Source organism: Hypanus sabinus, chromosome 29 (assembly GCF_030144855.1).
Source record: "Hypanus sabinus isolate sHypSab1 chromosome 29, sHypSab1.hap1, whole genome shotgun sequence".
Lineage (NCBI taxonomy): Eukaryota > Metazoa > Chordata > Chondrichthyes > Myliobatiformes > Dasyatidae > Hypanus > Hypanus sabinus.
Window position 1 is genome coordinate 20,285,836 of NC_082734.1, and position 20,655 is coordinate 20,306,490.

At 46.8% G+C, this 20,655-nt stretch overlaps 1 protein-coding gene across 1 annotated transcript in view; it reads left to right on the forward strand.

Moving 5' to 3' along the window:
- Positions 1 to 19,923, forward strand: part of LOC132383103 (circularly permutated Ras protein 1-like) — a 41,429-nt gene extending 21,506 nt beyond the window's left edge. Inside the window, exons 12-17 of the mRNA XM_059953899.1 lie at positions 577 to 689; positions 2,232 to 2,343; positions 7,031 to 7,171; positions 7,726 to 7,819; positions 11,293 to 11,361; positions 19,027 to 19,923. Of these exons, the coding sequence (XP_059809882.1) occupies positions 577 to 689; positions 2,232 to 2,343; positions 7,031 to 7,171; positions 7,726 to 7,819; positions 11,293 to 11,361; positions 19,027 to 19,119 (622 nt within the window). The 3' untranslated portion in view covers positions 19,120 to 19,923. The remainder of the gene's footprint in view (positions 1 to 576; positions 690 to 2,231; positions 2,344 to 7,030; positions 7,172 to 7,725; positions 7,820 to 11,292; positions 11,362 to 19,026) is intronic.
- Positions 19,924 to 20,655: the final 732 nt, after the last annotated feature.

A 20,655-nucleotide genomic window follows, 5' to 3' on the forward strand; every position in this document is an offset into this window, starting at 1 on the left:
TCTAATGAAGCATGCCTGGTTTTTCTAAACTGAAGGGTAAGGCCTTTCTGGGACGTCCTTGTACAACAGTCCCATCTTTGAGGCAGCTTTCAACGCTCCATTGTAGCATCAGTTCCAATCCCATCATTCACTTGCTGTGCCATTTTGTTTCTACCACTTTGATTCTAATTAAGCCAATCCCATAGTCCTAGGAGTTTACAAGCATGAGGGGCGACCTTACCCATACATATCCTACCCTCGGGTGCCTGACTGGGGAGATGTGAGAGTCACGAGCAAGGGGACATGGTTGGAAAAGAAGAAAACTGGGTCGTCTAAAATTGGGCTGTGTGGAAATTTCTTTTCTCAGACCATGATGAATCTTTGGAATTCTCTCTGCTGAGGGCACTGGAGGCAGGACACTGAATATATTTAAGGCGGAGATAGATAAGTAGTTGAAAGAATGAGGAATTGAGGTTTAAAGATAGGAGAGGAGTTAAGGCCAGCAGAGATTATATTTAAATAACAGAACTCCCTTGAGGGGCTGAGTGGCCTACTCCTGTTCCTTGTGTGGAATGTTAACTTCCAATTTCCTTGCAGGTTTTTTAAGTATGAAGACAACATCAGCAACAAATACGTGAAAGAAATTGGGAACGTGGTCAGAGATATGGCCATCACCTTTGAGTTTGGAATCAAAGACACGGAGCGAGAGGGTAAGTGTGCCATTTAACAGGCAGAGCCCAGGCTTTATGGGACTGGGGAAGTCTCCAGTTCTCTGCCATGGACTGGGACATCTTGACAGTCCCTCGGAGTCAAGGGCGACTTCCTCACTCCAGTGCTGTGGTTTCCCAGGTGTGCATTGGGGTAGTGTGGGACCAGAACTGATGACTTGGCTAGGTAACTGGTGTTCTCCCAACGCTTGGCCTCCCGGTTCTCAGTGCTGTCTGAATGCTTCACTTCCTTTCTGAGCAGATGTGGTCTAAGGACTTCCGTGAGTCAGTCTCTTGCCAGGCCAGGAGAGCGTGGAAGAGGAAGTTTGAGACAATGCGGCCTGCAACGGTGTGTAATTAGGCCGTCAATCATGGTGATGTCAGCCTGGGAGAGGAGAGGACTCCGAGGCCGGGTTGCTCACCTGGCCAGTGGACATGGATTTCGGCTTTGAGTTGCTCCGAAGGGTCTGTGTCTGAAGGAGAGAGGTGGATGGGGATCACTGCTGGATTTGATGATCAAACATCCTGCCTCCTCAGGTGGTCCAAGACTACATTGACACGTTAGAGATGATGATGGATGCTAGCCTTCCCTCAGATTTTTGCTCACCCACTGCTAGGATCACTGTGGTCAGATGGCAGTGTTGTATAATGGGGTCAAGTTGTTCCAGGAACCTCGTTTGGCAGATGTTTAACATCAGGCCTCGTACACTCAAGTGGACATGAAGTGTGCACATACAAGCTTCTTGTTCACACCACAGCTTCATTACAAACCATGGTGTGACGTTCCTTATGGAGATGTCAAGGGTTGAGCTGTTTTCCATTTGCCCTGGAGATCCAATCCACTCCTTCAGTGAAGAGCCTCAGACAGGGGAGGGAGGCTCGGCCAAGTGCTGGGTCCCCGTGGCCTTGCCTGAAAACTGGCTCTGACAGGCTGGTGCGGCAAAATGAAGACATTTTGTAGCGAAGGGAAATGCGAGAAGGATATATTCCACAGTCTCGCCCTTAGTGAGGTGGGGAAGGGCCCGCGTCACAGTCGGTACCGCTCCTCTTGTTCCTCCCGAAGTTATCCTGTGGTGAAGTCACGCTCACTCTGCCTCAAGACGCACGCTGCCACTGGGGAGTGAGTGTCCGGTCCAGCTGCAGAGATGCTGTGGCTTGTAAAACAGCGGCAGCGCTCAAGTCAACACTAACAATGTTGTTGAGAGGCATCAGTGGTTCATCAGAAATTCAGGTTCTGGAGGGATTTGAGGAGAAGGCTTTGTGCCGGCTGCCCCTTAGGGTGTAGGCTCGGGTCGTCTTACAAACAGAGTCAGGATGATATTCACCCTCAGCCTTAAAAGCAGACCTGAAGACGAACAGTTCTGCAAAGTGAACCAGTTGACAGGCGTACGTAACACTGAGTTCCTTCAGCAGATGGTTTCTTGCCCCAGATTCCAGAGTCTGCAGTGTCAACCGCAGCCCAATCTCAAATCAAAGCTGGAGACTGAGGAGGGTGTTCATTTTCATGTGTCAGAATTTGTTTTAATGCCCCTTCTTCTTCCCCAGAACTTCTGAAGAAAGCTGCACTCCCCTTCCAACTTCAGCTGGGCTTTACACTCCCAGACGGTCGCCACGTCTACAGGATCGTCACTCAGGAAAAGCCGGCGACCAGCCACAGGTAACTGGAGCCGAGCGCTGATGGCAGCCGCTGTGTACGGGCAGAGAGCTCTCGTAGCACATGGGAGGAGCGGGAGCCCCCATCCTGCCCCCGTCACACCGTTCTTTGCTTCATCCAGAGACTCTCCGTCACCTTGAGCTCCCAGCTCACTGACCAATGTTCCTCGTGATCCAATCCCTCCTCCAGTTGCCATGCCACTAAGGGGCTGAGACTGTACAGCATCACAACCCTTGAGGTCGGGCAATGACCTTCTCCTCACAATCAAACATCCCTCACATTTAATGTCTCTATTCTCCCTATTACATCATTCCTTAATTTATCGCCACAGACTGAAGTGAAGGAAGACCCCCATGTGTATTGGGGGTTGGAGTCCCCCAATACAGCACAGCACAGCACAGAAACAGGCCCTTCAGCCCATCTACTCCATGCCAAATTATTGAGCCACCTAGTCCCATCAACCTGTACCATGGCCCTCTATACCCCTCCCATCTGTGTACCTATACTAGCTTTGTATTTCTGGAAAACCCAGTGTTTCTGGTGATTGTCTTGCTCATGACTGCCTCCAATATCCAATAAACCCATCCCTGCAAACCCCTCTGCCTTTACAAAGACCAAGTCTAATCCGTCTATTAGCCCTCACAGCCGTAGAATATTTGATCCAAATCCAGTCCAGTACCTACATTGAACATCACCAGGCCTTGTCCAGAGGAGCTAGCCATTAAATGACCTGAAGTTGGAGTACTCCAGAGAGTTGTCTCCCTTGAAATGGTTCTGTTGACCATCCTGCAGATTTCCATCAAACTCGATGGAAGCATCTGTCTTAATTCTCCCTATAACAGAGAGTGGTGAAGTTTCACAGGAGTAATGACATCACAGTTGCGACAATTTGAAGTCAAGTCAAGTTTATTGTTGTTTAACTACATACATGAATATAACCTATATAAGGTCTATAAAAATAATTTGTTTCTCTGAACAAGGATGTATACCACAGTAGTACATGTAACACAATAACTTATGAAGGTACGGATAAGATCTACAGTTGACTGACACATAAATAACAAAGCATAACATATCAATAGCATAAATGGCCTCGAGCGGTATCCTGGAGCCATGTTTCCGTCAGGAAGGGCAAACTGCAGTCTTTCATCTCATGCTGATTCAGTTGCAGACGCCGGTACTCAGGTTACTTTCTAGCGTGAAAGCAGAATTGATGGGTCAGCTGAGCTGTAGGGTTTTGCACAAGTACCGTTTACCGTGTTTCCATTTCTGATACCTTCTACCCCAGGTGGCACCACATGCAAAAACCCATTATGCGCAAAGGAGCAAATGGCCCAAATGGCCCACTCAGCCTATCGAGTCTGCCCTGCCATTCCATCACAGCTGATTCATTATCCTTCTCAGCCCCATTCCCCTGCCTTCTCCCTGTAACCTTTGACACACTGACTAATCAGGAAGCTATCATCCTCTGCCTTAAATACACCTAATGACTTGGCCTCCACTGTTGTCAGTGGCAATGAATTCCACAGATTCACCACCCTCTGGCTAAAGAGATTCCTCCTCATCTCTGTTCTAAATGGATGTCCAACTCTAACCTGAGGTGTGTCCTGTGATCCTGGACTCCCAGACTATATGAAACATCCCCTCCACATTCACCCTACGTAGGCCTTTCAATATGTGATGGGTTTCAATAAGATTTCACCCTGCCTCCATTCTTCTAAACTGCAGTGAGTACAGGCCCAGAGCCATCAAAAATTCCTCAGACTTAACCTTTCATTCTTGGAATCATTCTCATGAACCTCCTCTGGACCCTTTCCAATGCCAGCAAATCTTTTCTTGGATAAGAGGCCCAAAACTGCTCACAATACTGATGAATGCCTTATAAAGCCTCAGAATTACTTCCTAAATAACATCTTCACTATCCAGGAACTCACTAGTGATGTAGACTTGCAGTGCGTGGTGTACTTAATATCCAGTCATGTCTTGTGATCCTAAGAAAGAAGGAAGGGGTGATCATTTACTGCTTTAAAAAAAAGCAGTAAATGGAGCACGTCACACTTGCTCCACCTGGCCATGCCCCACCAACTTTCCAGTTGATCCATGTCCACCTGTACTGTTAGATCTTGTTTCTCCTTGACCATGACTCCACCAACTACCATGCTAATGGGAAATATACTAAACAGAACCCCTACATTCTCATTTATACAGTGAGTTTACAGAGCTGGAAGGAGGTCACCATTGGAGTGCCCAGGAATCGGTTCTTGGCCCTCCAGTTTCTATTACTGCCTTGGATGAGGAGTGAGATACAAGGTTCCTGGTCTGCTAGTGGTGCAGAAGTAGGAAGGCTGTGGTGCGACAAGGCCGCTGTGAGCTTGCAACAGGATCTAGAGAGAGTGAGTAGGCAAACGCCTGGCAAGTATTGTTTAATTTGTGAGGTTGCAACAATGGTCTGTGGAATCCAAGGCAGATACAGAGAGATCATGTGCAAGTGACATTCAGAGGGCTCTGGGTGTTGTAATGCAGGAATTATGAAAGATTCATAGGCAAGCCCAACAAATGGTCGTTGAGCTTTAAGGTAAATCAGGAGGTTTTGTTCCAGTGTACAGGGTGCTGGTGGGTAGTCACTTGGAACACCAGGCACAGAGTTGATCCCCTTTGCTAAGCAAAGGGAATAGAGGCGCTGGATTGTCCTCTTGACGGGCGTTGAATCACATAATCCTCTGCCCTAGATCATGGGATATATCTGAGGTGGAGGTGGATAAATATTTGAAAGGTCAAGGAATTGAGGGTCATAGTGAACTGGCACAGACAAGGAGTAGAGAACTGTGTAGATCAGCCATGATCATACTGGCTGGTGGAATGGGCTTGAGGGGCCGAGTGGCCTCTCTTGCCATGGCTAGTGCCTTTTGCATGGGTGAAATGGAGCAACCTACATTAGGCTAACTGAGCTGGATTGGTGAGATTCAGAGCCCAGGAGACCGGTCGGTCCTTGGGTCCATGCTGGGCCATAGCAACTGTTCTCACAGCCTTGGCCTTTGTGTACAGCCGGACAGGTTCAGACTGTTGTGCGGGTTTCTCCCTCTGCCACCCCCTCAGGCCATAACCTTCAGATTAATTAACCAGAAACCAATTAGTTAATCAATAAAGACTATCCTATCTGGATGTATCACAGCTTGATCCAGCAACTGCTCTACAGGTGACAGCGAGAAACTGCAGAGAGTTGTGGACACAGTTCAGCAAATCACGGAAACCATCCTCCCCACCCCCCCCATGGATTCTGTCTACATTTCCCACTGTCCTAGTAAAGTAGTGATCATAAACAAAGACTCCACACACCCCAGACATTTCCCCTTTAACCAGAAGATACAAAAGCCTGAAAGAACCCACCACCAGGCTCAAGGATAGTTTCAACCCCACTGTTATAATACAATTGAATGGTTCCCTAGTACGATAAGTCAACCTCTTGACCTCACAATTTACCTCAATATGATTTTGCACCTTATTGTCTACCTGCACACCACTTTCTCTGGAGCTGTTGCACTTTATTCTGTATTCTGCTTGTCACGAGCCCTTCGGGGCTGTGCAGCTAACTGTACAGCATAGACCGCTGAGGTTTCGAGAACACCTGTAGTTGTTAATTGTTGTCTGAACTAGAGTCTTCAAGTCCTTGTGATCTCTGTTTAATCTTGGCAAGTTTATTTTGACTGGCATGGGTTTTCCGCGTTCTGTAATTATTTAAAGCGGACTCCTGCTTAGCGCTTATCACGAGGTCTTTGTTTTGAGAATGATTCGTCTTGTGGTGTCGCCCCATTAAGCCACCGATATTCAGTTGGAATTCCTATGAATAAACTCCTGTTTACGTCTCTACGTGTGAGTCTGTTGTTCCTCCGCACCTGGGCTCAGTCGTTACCAGTGCTCACCTCAGTGTACTGTGTAATGAATCTGTAGGAAGCTTTTTACTTTGCTGCGTGTGACAGTAATAAACCAATTCAAATTCCAAATCCAGAGGCATCGATTTAGTTATTAAGGGAAGTGTCCTTTCCCTTCTCCATCTGGTTCTCTCAGGCCTGTCTCCCTTATTCAGCACTGCCAACAACTTCTTCATCAAGTCAAGTTTATTGTAAATTAACTGTGTTTTAGTACATCATCCAACGAGACGAGGTATCTCTGCACAATAGTACACAACACACAATAACTTATGAAAGTAAGGATAAAATCTACAGATGAATCATACATAAATAAACAAATTAAACTGCATTAATTAAATATTGTAAAGTACAGAACAGATTAACCAGTGGCACTTTGAATACAATGCGGCGGGGTGTTCAGAAGCCTAATGGCCTGGGGAAGAATTTTTCCCATCCTGATATTTCTCATTTTGGTGCATTGCAGTCTCCTGCCTGATGATAGAAAGTCAAAGAGGATGCAAGACGAATGGTGGGATTGTTAATAATACTAAAATCCCTGCATGCACAGCGCTCCTGATAAATGTCCCTGATGGATGGTGGGGAGACTCCTATGATCCTCTTAGCCGTTCCCACAGCCCTTTGCAGGATTTCTGGTCCGATGCTCAGCTGCTCCCATACCGGGTGGCTATCAATCCCCTGTGCACAGCCAGTCACATCCTTCCAGTGGAATCCAAACCAGGAAGCAAACTACTGGCCCTAAACATTTTTTTTAATCTTTCTAGTGCCGTTGTTAAGGAGAACATAAACCTCAGTGTTCTCCAGATTCACGCTGCACAGACCAGTGCCCGCCTGGCCATGGACGGCAGGATGCACGATGCTCAGGAGACTGCCTACACCCAGAAGGAACTGATGGAAGACGTTCTGTGAGTACCAACCGCGGCCGTACGGAACATCTGGCTGATGCATGGCGTCTGGGACTGCCCCTGCTGGCATCTAGCTGGCATACTGTGCCAGTGACTGCTTCAACCAACACTTGGCTAATGTATCATGTGCGACTGCCCCTGTTAACATCTGGCTATTCCAGTGTGCCCCGGACAGCCCCCGCAAACAGCTGGTCGACGTACTGTGCGTGGGGCAGCTCCTGCTAACTCCGTACCTGGTTCAGCCACCACTACCTGGTACCCTTCACGTGCCTCTTGTATGTAGTAACGTGAGCCAGCTGTACCCTGAGAACGTCAGCCAGTTGTTTCACAGAGCACCTCTGGGTGAGCTAGCTGAAGGGAGGGGTGGGTGTGGTGTTCTGGACTGACTTGAGAATAGGGGAGGCTGCTTGTTTTGTTTCTGTTTGGGACTTGCCTGGTGGGCAGAGAGTGAAGTGTGCACTGGCTCTCAGCTGTCACACAAAACAAACGTTCCCCAAGTAGTCCCGGGGACAGCGTCAGCTCAACAGCAGTCATAAATTCTCTACCTTCTGCAGATCCCGAAGGAACGACGTGGAGCAGGAGGCGATCTACGAAAGTTGGGTGCAGTCCATGAGCCCTATTTACAGTGGTCTCAACCACCTCCGGCAGGTAATCAGACCCAGCATGCTGTTCTGTTCTTTTCTCAGCAGGCGAAAGCCAGGCCCTGTCTCAACAGTCCCACTGAGTACTCCAGCCTGAGAAGGTATTGAGGGCAGGGATTGATCAGGGGTGAGCACAGGTCTGTTGCTGGTAGATCTCATCAGTGTGATCAAATTGAATGCTTCAAAGAACAAACAAAATCACTCAACCAGTGGAAACGGGCTTCCAGTGAGGCCTTTGGCAATGTCCTGCCTGGAAGGTTAGATCCACAGTTGCCTTGGTAACCAAGGTCAAGGCGAAATGGTGGAGGGTTACCTTTGCAATCACCTGTGTTCCTCGGGGATTGGTTGTTTTAGGATTGTTATTGCCTGTCAGGTGTTAATGCTTTGGATGTGAAAGAACTTTGCAAATGATGGGGAAATGAATGGTGGTGTTGGCACTGAGGGTGATGATGAGTCAGAACACTTGTGATTGATTGGCTGATAAAGTGGGCAGAGCATCAGCGGTTGGAATTAAATCCTGATTAATGTGAGATGATACATTTTTGGGAGGTGTATTAGGGGAGTATTAAAACCACAAATGTTAAGACCTGTACAAATCTATTGGTCCCTAATAATGGTGCAGAAGGCTTACTGGATGTCGTCCTTCATTCACCAGAATGCAGAATTTGATATCAGGGAGGTCGTGGTACAGAACTCTGGTTAGGACGTGACGGGAGCTGTGTGTGTCGTTCTGGTTACCACATTATGGAAAGGATGTAGCTGCCCTGGAGTGCAGAGGAGATTACCCAGAGGTCTGGAGTAACTGGATGGGTGAGGTCTGTTCTCCCTGGAGTGGAGGAGACTGAGGGGGGTCCCAGCAGAAGGGTACAGTGAGGGTGGGTAGTGAGAGAATTTTCACTGTAAAGGAGGTCTAATGCCAGAAGGCAAAGGTCAAAAGTGAAGACAGAGGATCAGAAAATGATGTTTATTTCACCCAGACAGAGGCTGCAATCAGTAATGTATTGCCTGAGGGGGTTGTCAATATACCTGTTCTGTATCTACTAAATGTTTACCAAAATTAACAAAAACTGAAGACTCTCAGATATTGCTGTTTCAACGGCTTTCCACCATGTACTTTAAATCAAGTCATATTAAAATCAGCATCAGGTTTATTATCACCAGCATGTGACGTGAAATTTGTTAACTTAGCAGCAGCAGTTCAATGCAATGTATAATCTCGCAGAGAGAGAGAAAAATAATAAATAAAATAAATAAAAAATAAACAAGTAAATCAATTACATATATTGAATAGATTTCAAAAAACATGCAAAAACAGAAATACTGTTTATTTTTTAAAAAGTGAGGTAGTGTCCAAAGATTCAATGTCCATTTAGGAATCGGATGGCAGAGGGGAAGAAGCTGTTCCTGAATCACTGAGTGTGTGCCTTCAGGCTTCTATATCTCCTACCTGATGGTAACAGTGAGAAAAGGGCATGTCCTGGGTGCTGGTCCTTAATAATAGATGCTGCCTTTCTGAGACACCACTCCCTGAGTCCTGGGTACTTTGTAGGCTAGTACCCAAGATGGAGCTGACTAGATTTACAACCTTCTGCAGCGACTTTCAGTCCTGTAGTAGCTCCTCCATACCAGACAGTGATGCAGCCTGTCAGAATGCTCTCCACGGTACATCTACAGAAGTTTTTGAGTGTATTTGTTGACATGCCAGATCTTTTCAAACTCCTAATGAAGTTTAGCTGCTGTCTTGCCTTCTTTATAACTACATCGATATGTTGAGACCAGGTTAGATCCTCAGAGATCTTGACACCCAGGAACTTGAAACTGCTCACTCTCTCCACTTCCGATCCCTCTGAGGATTGGTATATGTTCACTCGTCTTACCCTTCCTGAAGCCCACAATCAGCTCTTTCGTCTTACTGACATTGAGTGCCAGGTTGTTGCTATGACACCACTCCACTGGTTGGCATATCTCACTCCTATATGCCCTCTCATCACCACCTGAAATCCTACCAACAATGGTTGTATCGTTAGCAAATTCCCAGATGGTATTTGAGCTATGCCTAGCCATACAGTCATGTGTATATAGAGAGCAGAGCAGTGGGCTAAGCACACACCCCTGAGATGCACCAGTGTTGATCGTCAGTGAGGAGGAGATGTTATCACCAATCTGCACAGATTGTGGTCTTCCGGTTAGGAAGTCAAAGATCCAATTGCAGAGGGAGGTACAGAGGCCCTGGTTCTCCAACTTCTCAGTCAGGATTGTGGGAATGTTGGTATTAAATGCTGAGCTATAGTCGATGAACAGCATCCTGATGTAGATGTTTGTGTTATCCAGGTGGTCTAAAGCCATGTGGAGAGCCATTGAGACTGCATCTGCCGTTGACCTATTGTGATGATAGGCAAATTGCAGTGGGTCCAGGTCCTTGTTGAGGCAGGAGTTCAGTCTAGTCATAACCAACCTCTCAAAGCATTTCATCATTGTAGATGAGAGTGCTACCAGGTGAAAGCCATTAAGGGAGCCGACATTATTCTTCTTCCGAAGAAGAAGAAAGCCCTTAACTCCAGGTAGAGTCATTGGGACACCATCATGACAGCATTTTTTTTTAGCAGGCTTTCTTATTTTTATGAGGTCGAGTTGCCAGCTGGACACTCAACCCAGCACTGATGGAAAGCGTGCTAGGGAGCCGGCTGGATTCGAACCTGGGAGCCTTCGCTCCGAAGCCCGGCACTGATGCCACTACGCCACCAGCCGGCGTTTATTCTTCTTAGGCACTGATATAATTGTTGCCTTTTTGAAGCAAGTGGGAACTTCCGCCCGTAGCAGTGAGAGGTTGAAAATGTCCTTGAATACTCCCTCTAGTTAGTTGGCACAGGTTTTCAGAGCCTTACCAGGAACTCCATCAGGACCTTCCGCCTTGCGAGGGTTCACTCTCTTTAAAGACAGCCTAACATTGGCCTCTGAGACAGAGATCACAGGGTCACTGGGTGCAGCAGGGATCTTCACAGCTGTAGTTATATTCTCCTTTTCAAAGCTGGCATAGAAGGTGTTGAGTTCATCTGGTAGTGAAGCAGCGCTGCCATTCATGCTATTGGGTTTTGCTTACGTTATCATTATCAGACTCCCCTGATGCCTGGAGTCCTCCTATACAAGCAGTTCCTAAAATCAGACCCACCCAAGCTGTGTGTGAGAGGAACAAGGAAGCTTGCCTGCTTGCATTGTGTAAACAGTCAAACAGCAAGCTGTTTGTTCCCCTCAGAGTTCATTGTCGAAGTTCTTTCCTCAACAGATAAGGTTTGAACTCCAGACACTGTCTACAGAAACACAGCAATAGCACGAGCCAGCAGTGCTCAGTCACACTAGTGCCCCTCTGGATCCGGTCAACATCCACAGCTGTCTGCCTCCTCTCCAGCTGTTTTGAGACCCATACAGACATGAAATGCACGAAGTAAGTGTGGATATAAATGAATCTCCCTCCTCTTCCAGGATAACGCAGCAGCACATCCCGTGTACGAACCAGTGCACGCCAAAGGAGACAAAGACTCGGTCATTAAGGTAAGGAGACGGCCGAGGAGCCAACGCACGGGTTTCTGTGAACAGCCCGAGCCAGCAGGATTAGCCTGTTGGTTTGCTCACAGCTGGGGAAGTTTCCATTATTTCCCAGGCTGTTCAGAAGTGTGAGAATGAGGTGCAGGCTCTGCTCCCCCCACCCCCGAGTCTGCCTTCCCATTCACAGGATCTTGCCTCGACGTTATTGTCCTGTCCTGGCCTGGCATCCCTCTACTCTTCCAAAGCCCATCAGTGATGAATTCAATAACTCAGCCCCACAGCTTTCCAAAGATTTACTGCCCTGAGTGAGAATGTTTCTCCTCCTCTCAATCTGACATACCCTTTCCCTTCTGTTTAGATTGTCACTCCTATTTCTAGATCTATAGCCAGACAAATAACTTCCTTGTTTCCTCTCTGTCAAGCTCTCTGTGAACGGTTTCGACATCTTAATGGGGTCACCCTTCAGCGTTCTAAACTGCAGCTGAGAAGGGTCAAGCCTTTCCATTCCACCATGACGTGTGCACCAACCCCAGAACCAGCCTGCTCAATCCCCTTAAAGCAAGTACGTCTTTCTTTGGTGAGACATCCAAAACGCATCTTCCTGGTGTGGTCTCACCAGTGTGCTGTGCATCTGCTAATTATCCTTGTTTCTGCACTCCGATCCTTTTACAATGAGCACAGTTTGCTTTCTACCCAAGTACTGCCCCTGTTAGTTACCCTCCGGTGATTTGTGAGGGAGGATACTCTTTTATACATCAATGTTCCCAAGTCTCTCACCATTTGAAATGCTCAGCTCTTCTGTGTTTCTATCGATGGCTCAGCCCGCTGTTATATACTCCATCTGCAATCTTGTTGCTCACTCATTCAGCTGGCCTTTATCCTCCTCATGCCTCTTTTCCACTCATCACTACCAAACATCCCACTCAGTTCCCCGCCATCAGCAAACTTGGAAGTGTTACCTTTGATTCCGTCAGCCGCCTGGCCTGAGACCTCCGTCGGTCAGAGTTGACCGTGGATGTTGCATCCTAGCTGTCTGGATACGCGAGCCTGGGCAGTACGATATGGAGAGCGAGCTGTTGCCCCTGTGGCAAGCTCCCCCTCTCCACCTATCTGACAAACCCAAAGGAACGGCAGAGGCCGTTACAGTTTGGTATCAGTAGCCTCGCTGGAGTTCAGTCAGCATTGATCTCAATGTAGGAACTCCAGCTCTGGATTTTTCGCTCGTTGTTTACTCCCAAGCCTTCCCCAAGGGTGGGTACAGCGGAGGTTTGAGATCAGACATTTCCTTCTCCTAGGTGAGCTACCATGGCTGACGAACCCCAACTGCCCTAAGCAACTGGTTTTAAGATGCCAGTAACCTGCCTTTTCCCCTTCTCCTGTCAGTAGAAACAGTTCCACCAGGCTTAGTAGCTGAGCCACACGTGAAGGCCGGGAGCTGGACTTGGTTGTCAGAGGCTGTTTGAGCCACATGCCATTGGGAGGATTTAATTGGGAATGGGAGCTTGTCCCCATTACCACCCCCTTTAGCTGTACCGTTAACGTAAATTGTGAATGATTCGGGTCCAAGCACCAGCCCTGCAGTATTGCACATCGCAGTCAGCTCTCGTCCCACACCTAAAGGTCCCCTCCAGCCCATGTGCTCTCTGTTACGAGCCTCCTGTGGGGGACATTACTGAAAACCTGCAGAGAGTCCTTTGGTTTCACCTCATTAACCCCCACTAGATCAGTCAAGCTCATTGCCTTCCACGCTGACTCCACTGAATCAGAATCAGGTTTAATATTACTGGCGTATCAAATCAAATTCAAGTTTAATTATCATTCAACCATACATGAATGCAGGCGAATGAAACGCTGTTTCTCTAGGGCCAAGAGCAAAACATCCAAAACAGCAAAAAAAACTGTTGTGAAATTTGTAATAATAGTTTAAAAACTATAAATTAATACATATAAATAAAAATTAAATAATTTGTGCAAAAAGAAAAGAACATATTGAGGTAGTGTACACGGGTTCATTGTCCATTCAGAAATCTGATGGCGGAGGGGAAGAAGCTGTTGCTGAAATGTTCGGTGTCTTCAAGCTCCTGTACCACCTCCTTGATGGTAGCAAGGAGAAGGGGGCACATCCTGCGGGTCTTTAATGATGGATGCCACCTTTTAAGTCATTGCCTTTTGAAGATATCCTAGATGTTGGAGAGGTAGTGCCCATGATGGAGCTGGCTGAGTTTGCAGCTCTCTGCAGCTTTTTCCGATCCTGTGCAGGGGCCCCTCCATGCCGCACAGCGATGCAACCAGTTGGAATGTTCTCCACGGTACGTCTGTAGAAATTTGTGAGGGCCTTTGGAGACATACGAAGTCTCCTCAAACTCCTAACGGAATATAGCAGCTGTTGTACTTTCTATTCATTTTTCTCTTCGTCATTTGCTCCTGTCACAAGATATTCTTTATTCCAGATTGCAACAGTCCCCGCTACAAGGCTCGGGTGGTTTTCCTGTTTCCTCGCCCTCTTTTAGTCAGTATGGGGGTGGGGGAGGGTTACACCTGCTGCTTTCTGGCTGGGAACTTTTCCAGAACTCCGAAAGGTAATAACCACTAACTTTGTTGTTAACTCTTTCAAACCTCTGAGACTGACTAGTGAGTTTGCAGATGCAGAACAATTAGTGGATAGTGAGGAAGGTTGTCAGAAGAATTAGAGGGACGTAAACAGTTTTGAAACTTGGGAGGAAACCTGATAGATCAAGTTTACCCTGGACACGGTGAAATGTTGCACTTTGGGAGGTCAGATGAAAGATTAAAGGAAACAGTAAATGGCAGGACCCTTGGGAACATTGATGAACTTTGGAGACTTGGGGTGCAAGTCTATCGTTCCCTGAAACTGGTTGTAAAGTAGTTTATAGTGTTGTAAAGAAGGTGTGTGGCGTGCTCTCTCCTTTGATTAGGGCATTGACTAGCAGCATATGTTTAGCACTATGCTATGACAGCACCAGATCTCGGGTTCAATTCCTGCCACTGTCTGTAAGGAGTTTGTACGTTCTCCCTGTGACTGCGTGGGTTTCCTCCGGGCGCTCTGGTTTCCTCCCACAGTCCCAAGGCATGTAGGTTATAGATGAATTGGTCACATGGGTGTAATTGGGTGGCACGGGCTCACTGGACCAGAAGAACCTTTTTACCTTACCGTATCTCTTAATAAAAATACATAAAAGTTGCAAAGTTGCAGCTGTGTGAAACTTTGGTTCGGCTGCACTTGGAGTACTGAGTGCAGTTCTGGCTGCCCCATTACGGGTGGGAAGTGGAGGCCTTGGCAAAAGTGCAGAGGAGGTGCAGCAGGATGCTGCCTGGATTAGAGGGTATAACCTTTCAGGAGAGGCTGGACAAACTGGGGTTGTTTTCTCTGGAGGGGTGGGCACCTGTCAGAAGTTTGCAAAACTATGAGCAGCGTAGTTAAAGTAGACAGACAGAAACTTCTCGCCACCCCCAAGAGTGGAGAAGTCAAATACTACAGTGCTTAGGTTTCAGGTGTGAGGGGGAAACTTTTAAGCAGATTTGTAAGGCAACTTTTTTTACATAGAGTAGTAACTGCCTGGATTACGCTGCCAGAGGACCTGATGGAAGCTGATATTATTTCAAGACAGGCACACGAGCAGGCAGAGAATGAATTGCGTGCAGGCAGATGGGCCGGAGTCTGGTGACAGGCTGAAGGGCCTGGTCTTGTGTTGTACTGTCGTGCATCCTCCTGATGTGTATCCGAACCCTTTGCGTTACTGCTCTCCTCCTGCTGGTCAGTCACCTCTGAACAGCAATATTACACCTGTGCACTTTCTTGCTCAGGTACAAATATTTACATCTTGACCAATGAGGGATAAACTCGGGGTAAAATGAGGGTAAGTGAGAGCATTCCAGTGGGCTGCGGTTCATTTGTCTGTAACTCTGCTCCTGAATGAAAGGGACAGGTCTGACTTGTTTCATCGGGCAGGGAGATTTGTTCTGCTCCGTGTTTCATACCAACTACGTCAATGACCCACATGCCTTAAGAATGTCGACTTTGTTGTACCCAGCGATTTGGCCAGGTAGCACAAACGATTCTTTGTTCTCAGGGCGATCAGGCACACTGTCCAGAGCAGGGGGTTCCCGACCTTTTTAACGCCATGGACTCTTGCTTTAGAGGAACCCAGGCACATCCCCAGTTTGTGCCTTTTAACTCAGTCGAGGGATGTGGGCTTCACAGACTGAGCCGGCATTAATTGCCCATCCCCAGTTAGAACACAGAACATGGAAATCTGCAGCACGTTACAGGCCCTTCGGCCCACAATGTTGTTCTGACCGTGTACCCTACTCTAGAAACTGCCTAGAATCTCCCTACCACATAGCCCACTATTTTGCTAAGCTCCATACACCTACCTAAGTGTCTCTTAAAAGACCCTACCACCTTTATCACCTTCACTGGCGGTACATTGCACGCACCCACCACTCTGTGTGGAAAAAACTTACCCCTGGCATCCCCTCTGTACCTACTTCCAAGCACTTTAAAACTGTGCCCCTTCACGTCAACCATTTCAGCCCTGGGAAAAAGCCTCTGGCTATCCACACAATCAACGCCTCTCGTCATCTTATTAAGTTCTCCTTGAGAAGACGGTGAATGCTGCTTTCTTAAAACCGCTGCATTCTGTGAGTTGTGGACACACCTACAGTGCAGTTAGGGAGGCAGATCCAGGATTTTGACCCAGTGACGGTGAAGATATGGCAAGTCAGAATGCTGTGCTGTTTTGAGGGCGTCCTGCAGACAGTGTGAACTACTGGTGGAGTGGTGACTGGTTGTGGATGGCGAGCAGTCCAGCTGGGCTGCTATGTCCATTGTGGGGTTGGGCGTCTTAGGTGTAGTTGATGCTGCACTTGACAAGTGAAGAGTGTTCCATCATACTGATACAACCCTGTAGATGGTGGACAGGCTTTGAGGAGTTAGGAGGTGAGTTAATCACCACAAGCTCCCCAGCCTTTGACGTGCTTTCATAGCTACGTTGTGAGGCTCCTCCAGGGTCAGGTTTTGGTCAACGGTAGCCCCAGAATCGTGTCATAAGACATAGGAGCAGAATTAGGCCATTCAGCCCATCATTCTCCTGCCTTACCCCATTAACCTTTGACGCCCTTACTAATCAAGAGCCTGTGAACCTCTGCTTTAAATGCACCCAATGGGTAGGCCTCCACAGCTATATGTGGCGATAAATTCCACACATTTGTCAGCCTCTGGCTTTAAAAGAATTGCTTCTCTGTTCTAAAGGGACATTCTTCTATTCTGAGGCTGTGCCCTCTGGCCGTTGATTCCCCCATTAATAGAAACATCTTCTCCATGTCCACCCTATCTAGGCCTTTCAATATTTAATAGGTTTCAATGAGATCCCCACCCTCCCCCGATTCTTCTGAATCAGAGCAAATACAGGCCTAGAGCCATCAAATGCCCCTCATACATTAACCCTTTCATTCTTGTGGGTGTCTCCAGGACCCCGTCTAACGCTAGCACTTCTTAGATAAGGGATCCAAAACTGCTCACGATACTCCACGTGCAATCTGCTTTAAATGTAAGCCTCAGCATTACATTTTTTGCTTATATTCTAGTCCTCTTGAAACGAATGCTAACGTTGCATTTACCGTCCTCGCTATCGACTCAACCTGCAAGTTAACCTTAAGGGAATCCTGCACTCAAACTCACAAATCCCTTTGCACCTTTGATTCCTACAGCTTTATTTTATCTACCAAAGTGCATCACTGTACACTTCTGTACAGTATGTTCCATCTGCCACTTCTTTGCCCATCTGCCTAATCTGTCCAAGTCCTTCTGCAGACCTCTGCCTCCACAACCCTGCCTACCTGTGTATTGTCCACAGACCTGGCCACAAAGCTATCGATTCCAACGTCCAGATTATTGACATATAATGCGAAAAGAAGTGTTCCCAACACAGATCCCTGTGGACCACCACTAGTCACCAGCAGCCAACCAGAAAAGGCTCCCTTTCTTCCCACTCTTTGCCCCCTGCTAATCTGCCAATACTCTATCCATTAGTATCTTTCCTGTAATACCGTGGGCTCTTGTCTTCTTAAGCAGCCTCATGTGTGGCACTTTGTCTGCTGAAAATCCAAGTAAACAACATCCACTCCCTCTCCTTTGTCTATCCTACCTGTTATTTCCTCAAATAATTCCAACAGATTTAACAGGCAAGATTTTCCCATCAGGAAACCATGCTGACTTTAGCCTATTTTGTCATCTCTCTCCAAGTATCTGGAAACCTTAATAATGGGTCTCAAGTCAGGCTAACTGGCCTATAGTTTCCTGTCTTTTGCCTGTCTTCCTTCTTAAAGAGTGGAGTGGTGTTTGTAATTGTCCAGTCCTCCAGAACATTCTGGAATCTACATACCAATTCCTACACAATCTCTTCAGCCGCCTCTTTCAGAACCCTGGTCTAGGTGACTTGTCTACCTTCAAACCTCCCAGTTTCACAGCACCTTCTCTTTGGTCATAGCGACTCCACTCACTTCTGCCCAGTGACACTCTTGAATTCCTGGTGTACTGTTGGTGGTTTCCACAGTGAAAACCGGCACAAAGTACTTATTGAGTCTGTCCACCATTCCTTTGTTTCCCCCATTGCCAGCTCTCCAGTGTTCCAATAGTGTCTCTCTTTTACCTTTTATATATCTGAAAAAAACTTCTAGTATTTATATTATTGGCTAGCTTACCCTCCTATTTCATTTATTTCTCCTTATTGCTTTTTTAGTTGCCTGATATGTTTTTAAAAACCTCCCAATCCCCTACCTTCCCAGTAAATTTTGCTATATTGCATACCCTCTCTCTTGCTTTTATGCTGTCTTTACTTCCTTTGTTAACCACAGTTGCCTCATCCTTTCCTTTGAATACTCTTTTTCATTGATATAAATCTATCTTGCACCTGAATTGCTGCCAGAAACTCCAGTCATCAGTGCCTTGCCATCAATCCTACTAGTGTACAGTACTCCCTCCCCAGGAACGTGCTGCAGTTTCTCCAGATGTACATCATCTCATTATCCCTGCCTAGGATATCTCTGCACTCATTCCCCCATAATCTGGCTTGTCTCCAGCTTTTTGACCCACTGATTATTGCCAGCAAGGGAACAATAAGCAAGATGTAGTCGTACAATTGTGGCGGACAAAGATACTTGGCGAAAGGAGCTAGAGAAAGAGACTGGGCAGAATGGCCTGTTCCTTATCTGCCTATCAACTTCATCTGGGTCCCCTCCTCATTCCCTTTCTCCAATGGTCCACCCTCCTCTCCTGTCAAATTCTTTCCTCTCCAGCTCTTTACCTTTCCCGCCAACCTGGCTTCACCTATCACCTTTTAGCTGTCCTCCTCCCCACCCCCACCCCCACCTTTTGATTCTGCCACCTTCCCCCTTCCTTTCAAGTCCTGAAGAAGAGTCTCGGCTCAAAATGTCAGATGTTTATTCTTTTCCATAGAAACTGCCTGACCTGCTGAGCTCCTCCAGCATTTTGTGTGTGTTGCTTTGGATTTCCAGTATCTGCAGAACCTCTTGTGTTTCTGATGGTCTGTTCTTGTTGAATGAAGGTTAACTGCAGATGAGACAGAATCCTACAAATTCTCCTCCTTGTGTCTATCCACCTACTGACTGCATGCACGTCTCTGTTTCCAGTCTCTTACAGACGACGTTGCCAACGTGGTTTATCGGCTGAAGAACGCAAAGAAGAAAATGTTCAAGAAACCAAAGTTCCTGGTACCCATCTGACACTTGCGGACGGAGTTTACCAGAACTGAACACTGCGGCAATCCGAGGGGCCTTTCTCTTCCACAGTCAGGGAGAGGCAATATATTCTAGCTGCGTCTGATCCCAAAATTATCCACATTATTACCAGTGAGCGTCCAGTGCCAAACAGGCTAAAACAGCCTCCATAAAATCCAAGCAAATTTCCAGTTTCCCATCGTCTCCCATTTGCTGGAAACTATTGGATAAAGAACACCATACATCCAACTCAAGACATGACCTGGCTGAACTGCTGACTCAGGAAGTCATGGGCTTGAGAGATATCTCAGGACTTGATCTCACAAAATTTGCAGAGCTGGGAGAGTTTGTTCTGCTGTGCTGTTGAACATTAAATGGGATTATGTAGATGGATAGGGTGGGGTGTGGACCGCGTGGGGCTAAGGGTCTGTTTCTTATCTGTATGACTCTGTCTCCTTGATGTGGGTTTGGTTGTTAAGGTGTAGGTTAAAGATTCCTTGTCAATATTCTCCGGTGCCAGGACTTTACTCCTTCTTACCAGCTCTCTACAAATTCATTCAGCTGATTGTACCTATACTGATTAATTGTCCCTGAGTTTCAGGGGGCTGGGGGAAGGTAGATGCTTCTTAACTACAAGTCTGTCCAGTGGGGAGTCTGGATAATATACAACAATAGAGCGATGCCCAGCTGCCTGTACTCACTATTTGAGCGGTGGGTCCTTTCTCCTCATCAAGGGGGAGATGCTTCACAGACTACAAAAAAATTCAAACACAGATACAATCCTTGCAAATTAAAAGAACGTACGAACAATTTGTAGACAAATGAACTGTCCAGTGCAGACACTGAAGGTTGAATGAATTCTAGTTCTTCTGTCTTTCTGTTGTTTCCCTTGTCACTCCCAACGATCCCGATGCTTTCTAATATTTATACTGTTTTGTCATTATTTGCATGTGATGTTTCCTCAGATACCTTTGCTGGGACAAAGTAATTCACGCAGGTGGTCTAAAAGCTTCTAGGGACAGAGCTCTCGTTGCTCAAATTAATACTATCAGGGACGATCTCCGAGTACACAAATATCCCAACAGTTGATTGGTTATACCTGTGACCATTTTTGATGTGGTAACTGACAACATCAGGTCTGCAAGTTTCCTTGAACTAAATAACTTACCCAGTGTCAGCCAGTTTGATGCAGGCCAATTAACATAACCCCATTATCTTAAACATGGACTCATGGGCCAACAAGACCATACTGTTTACCTGGGCAGGGAATATTGGTTAGAAGTTTAACTTTGTCACAACCAACTCTGACCCTTTGGAAAGGTAATGGTCCTGTGCTAGAAAGCTGAGATCAGCAATAAGCTTGTCGGGCCCTGAAAAGTAAATTTCCATTCCAGTGTTCTGTATATACTAATGGCAATGCAGGAGATGTAAAGGTGAGTTGTTGTGAGTGAGGAGAGTAGTCTTTGATCATAGCAGGAGATTGATCAGCTGGTAATCTGGGCAGAGTATGGAATTCAATCATGAAAGATGCATTTTAGGGGA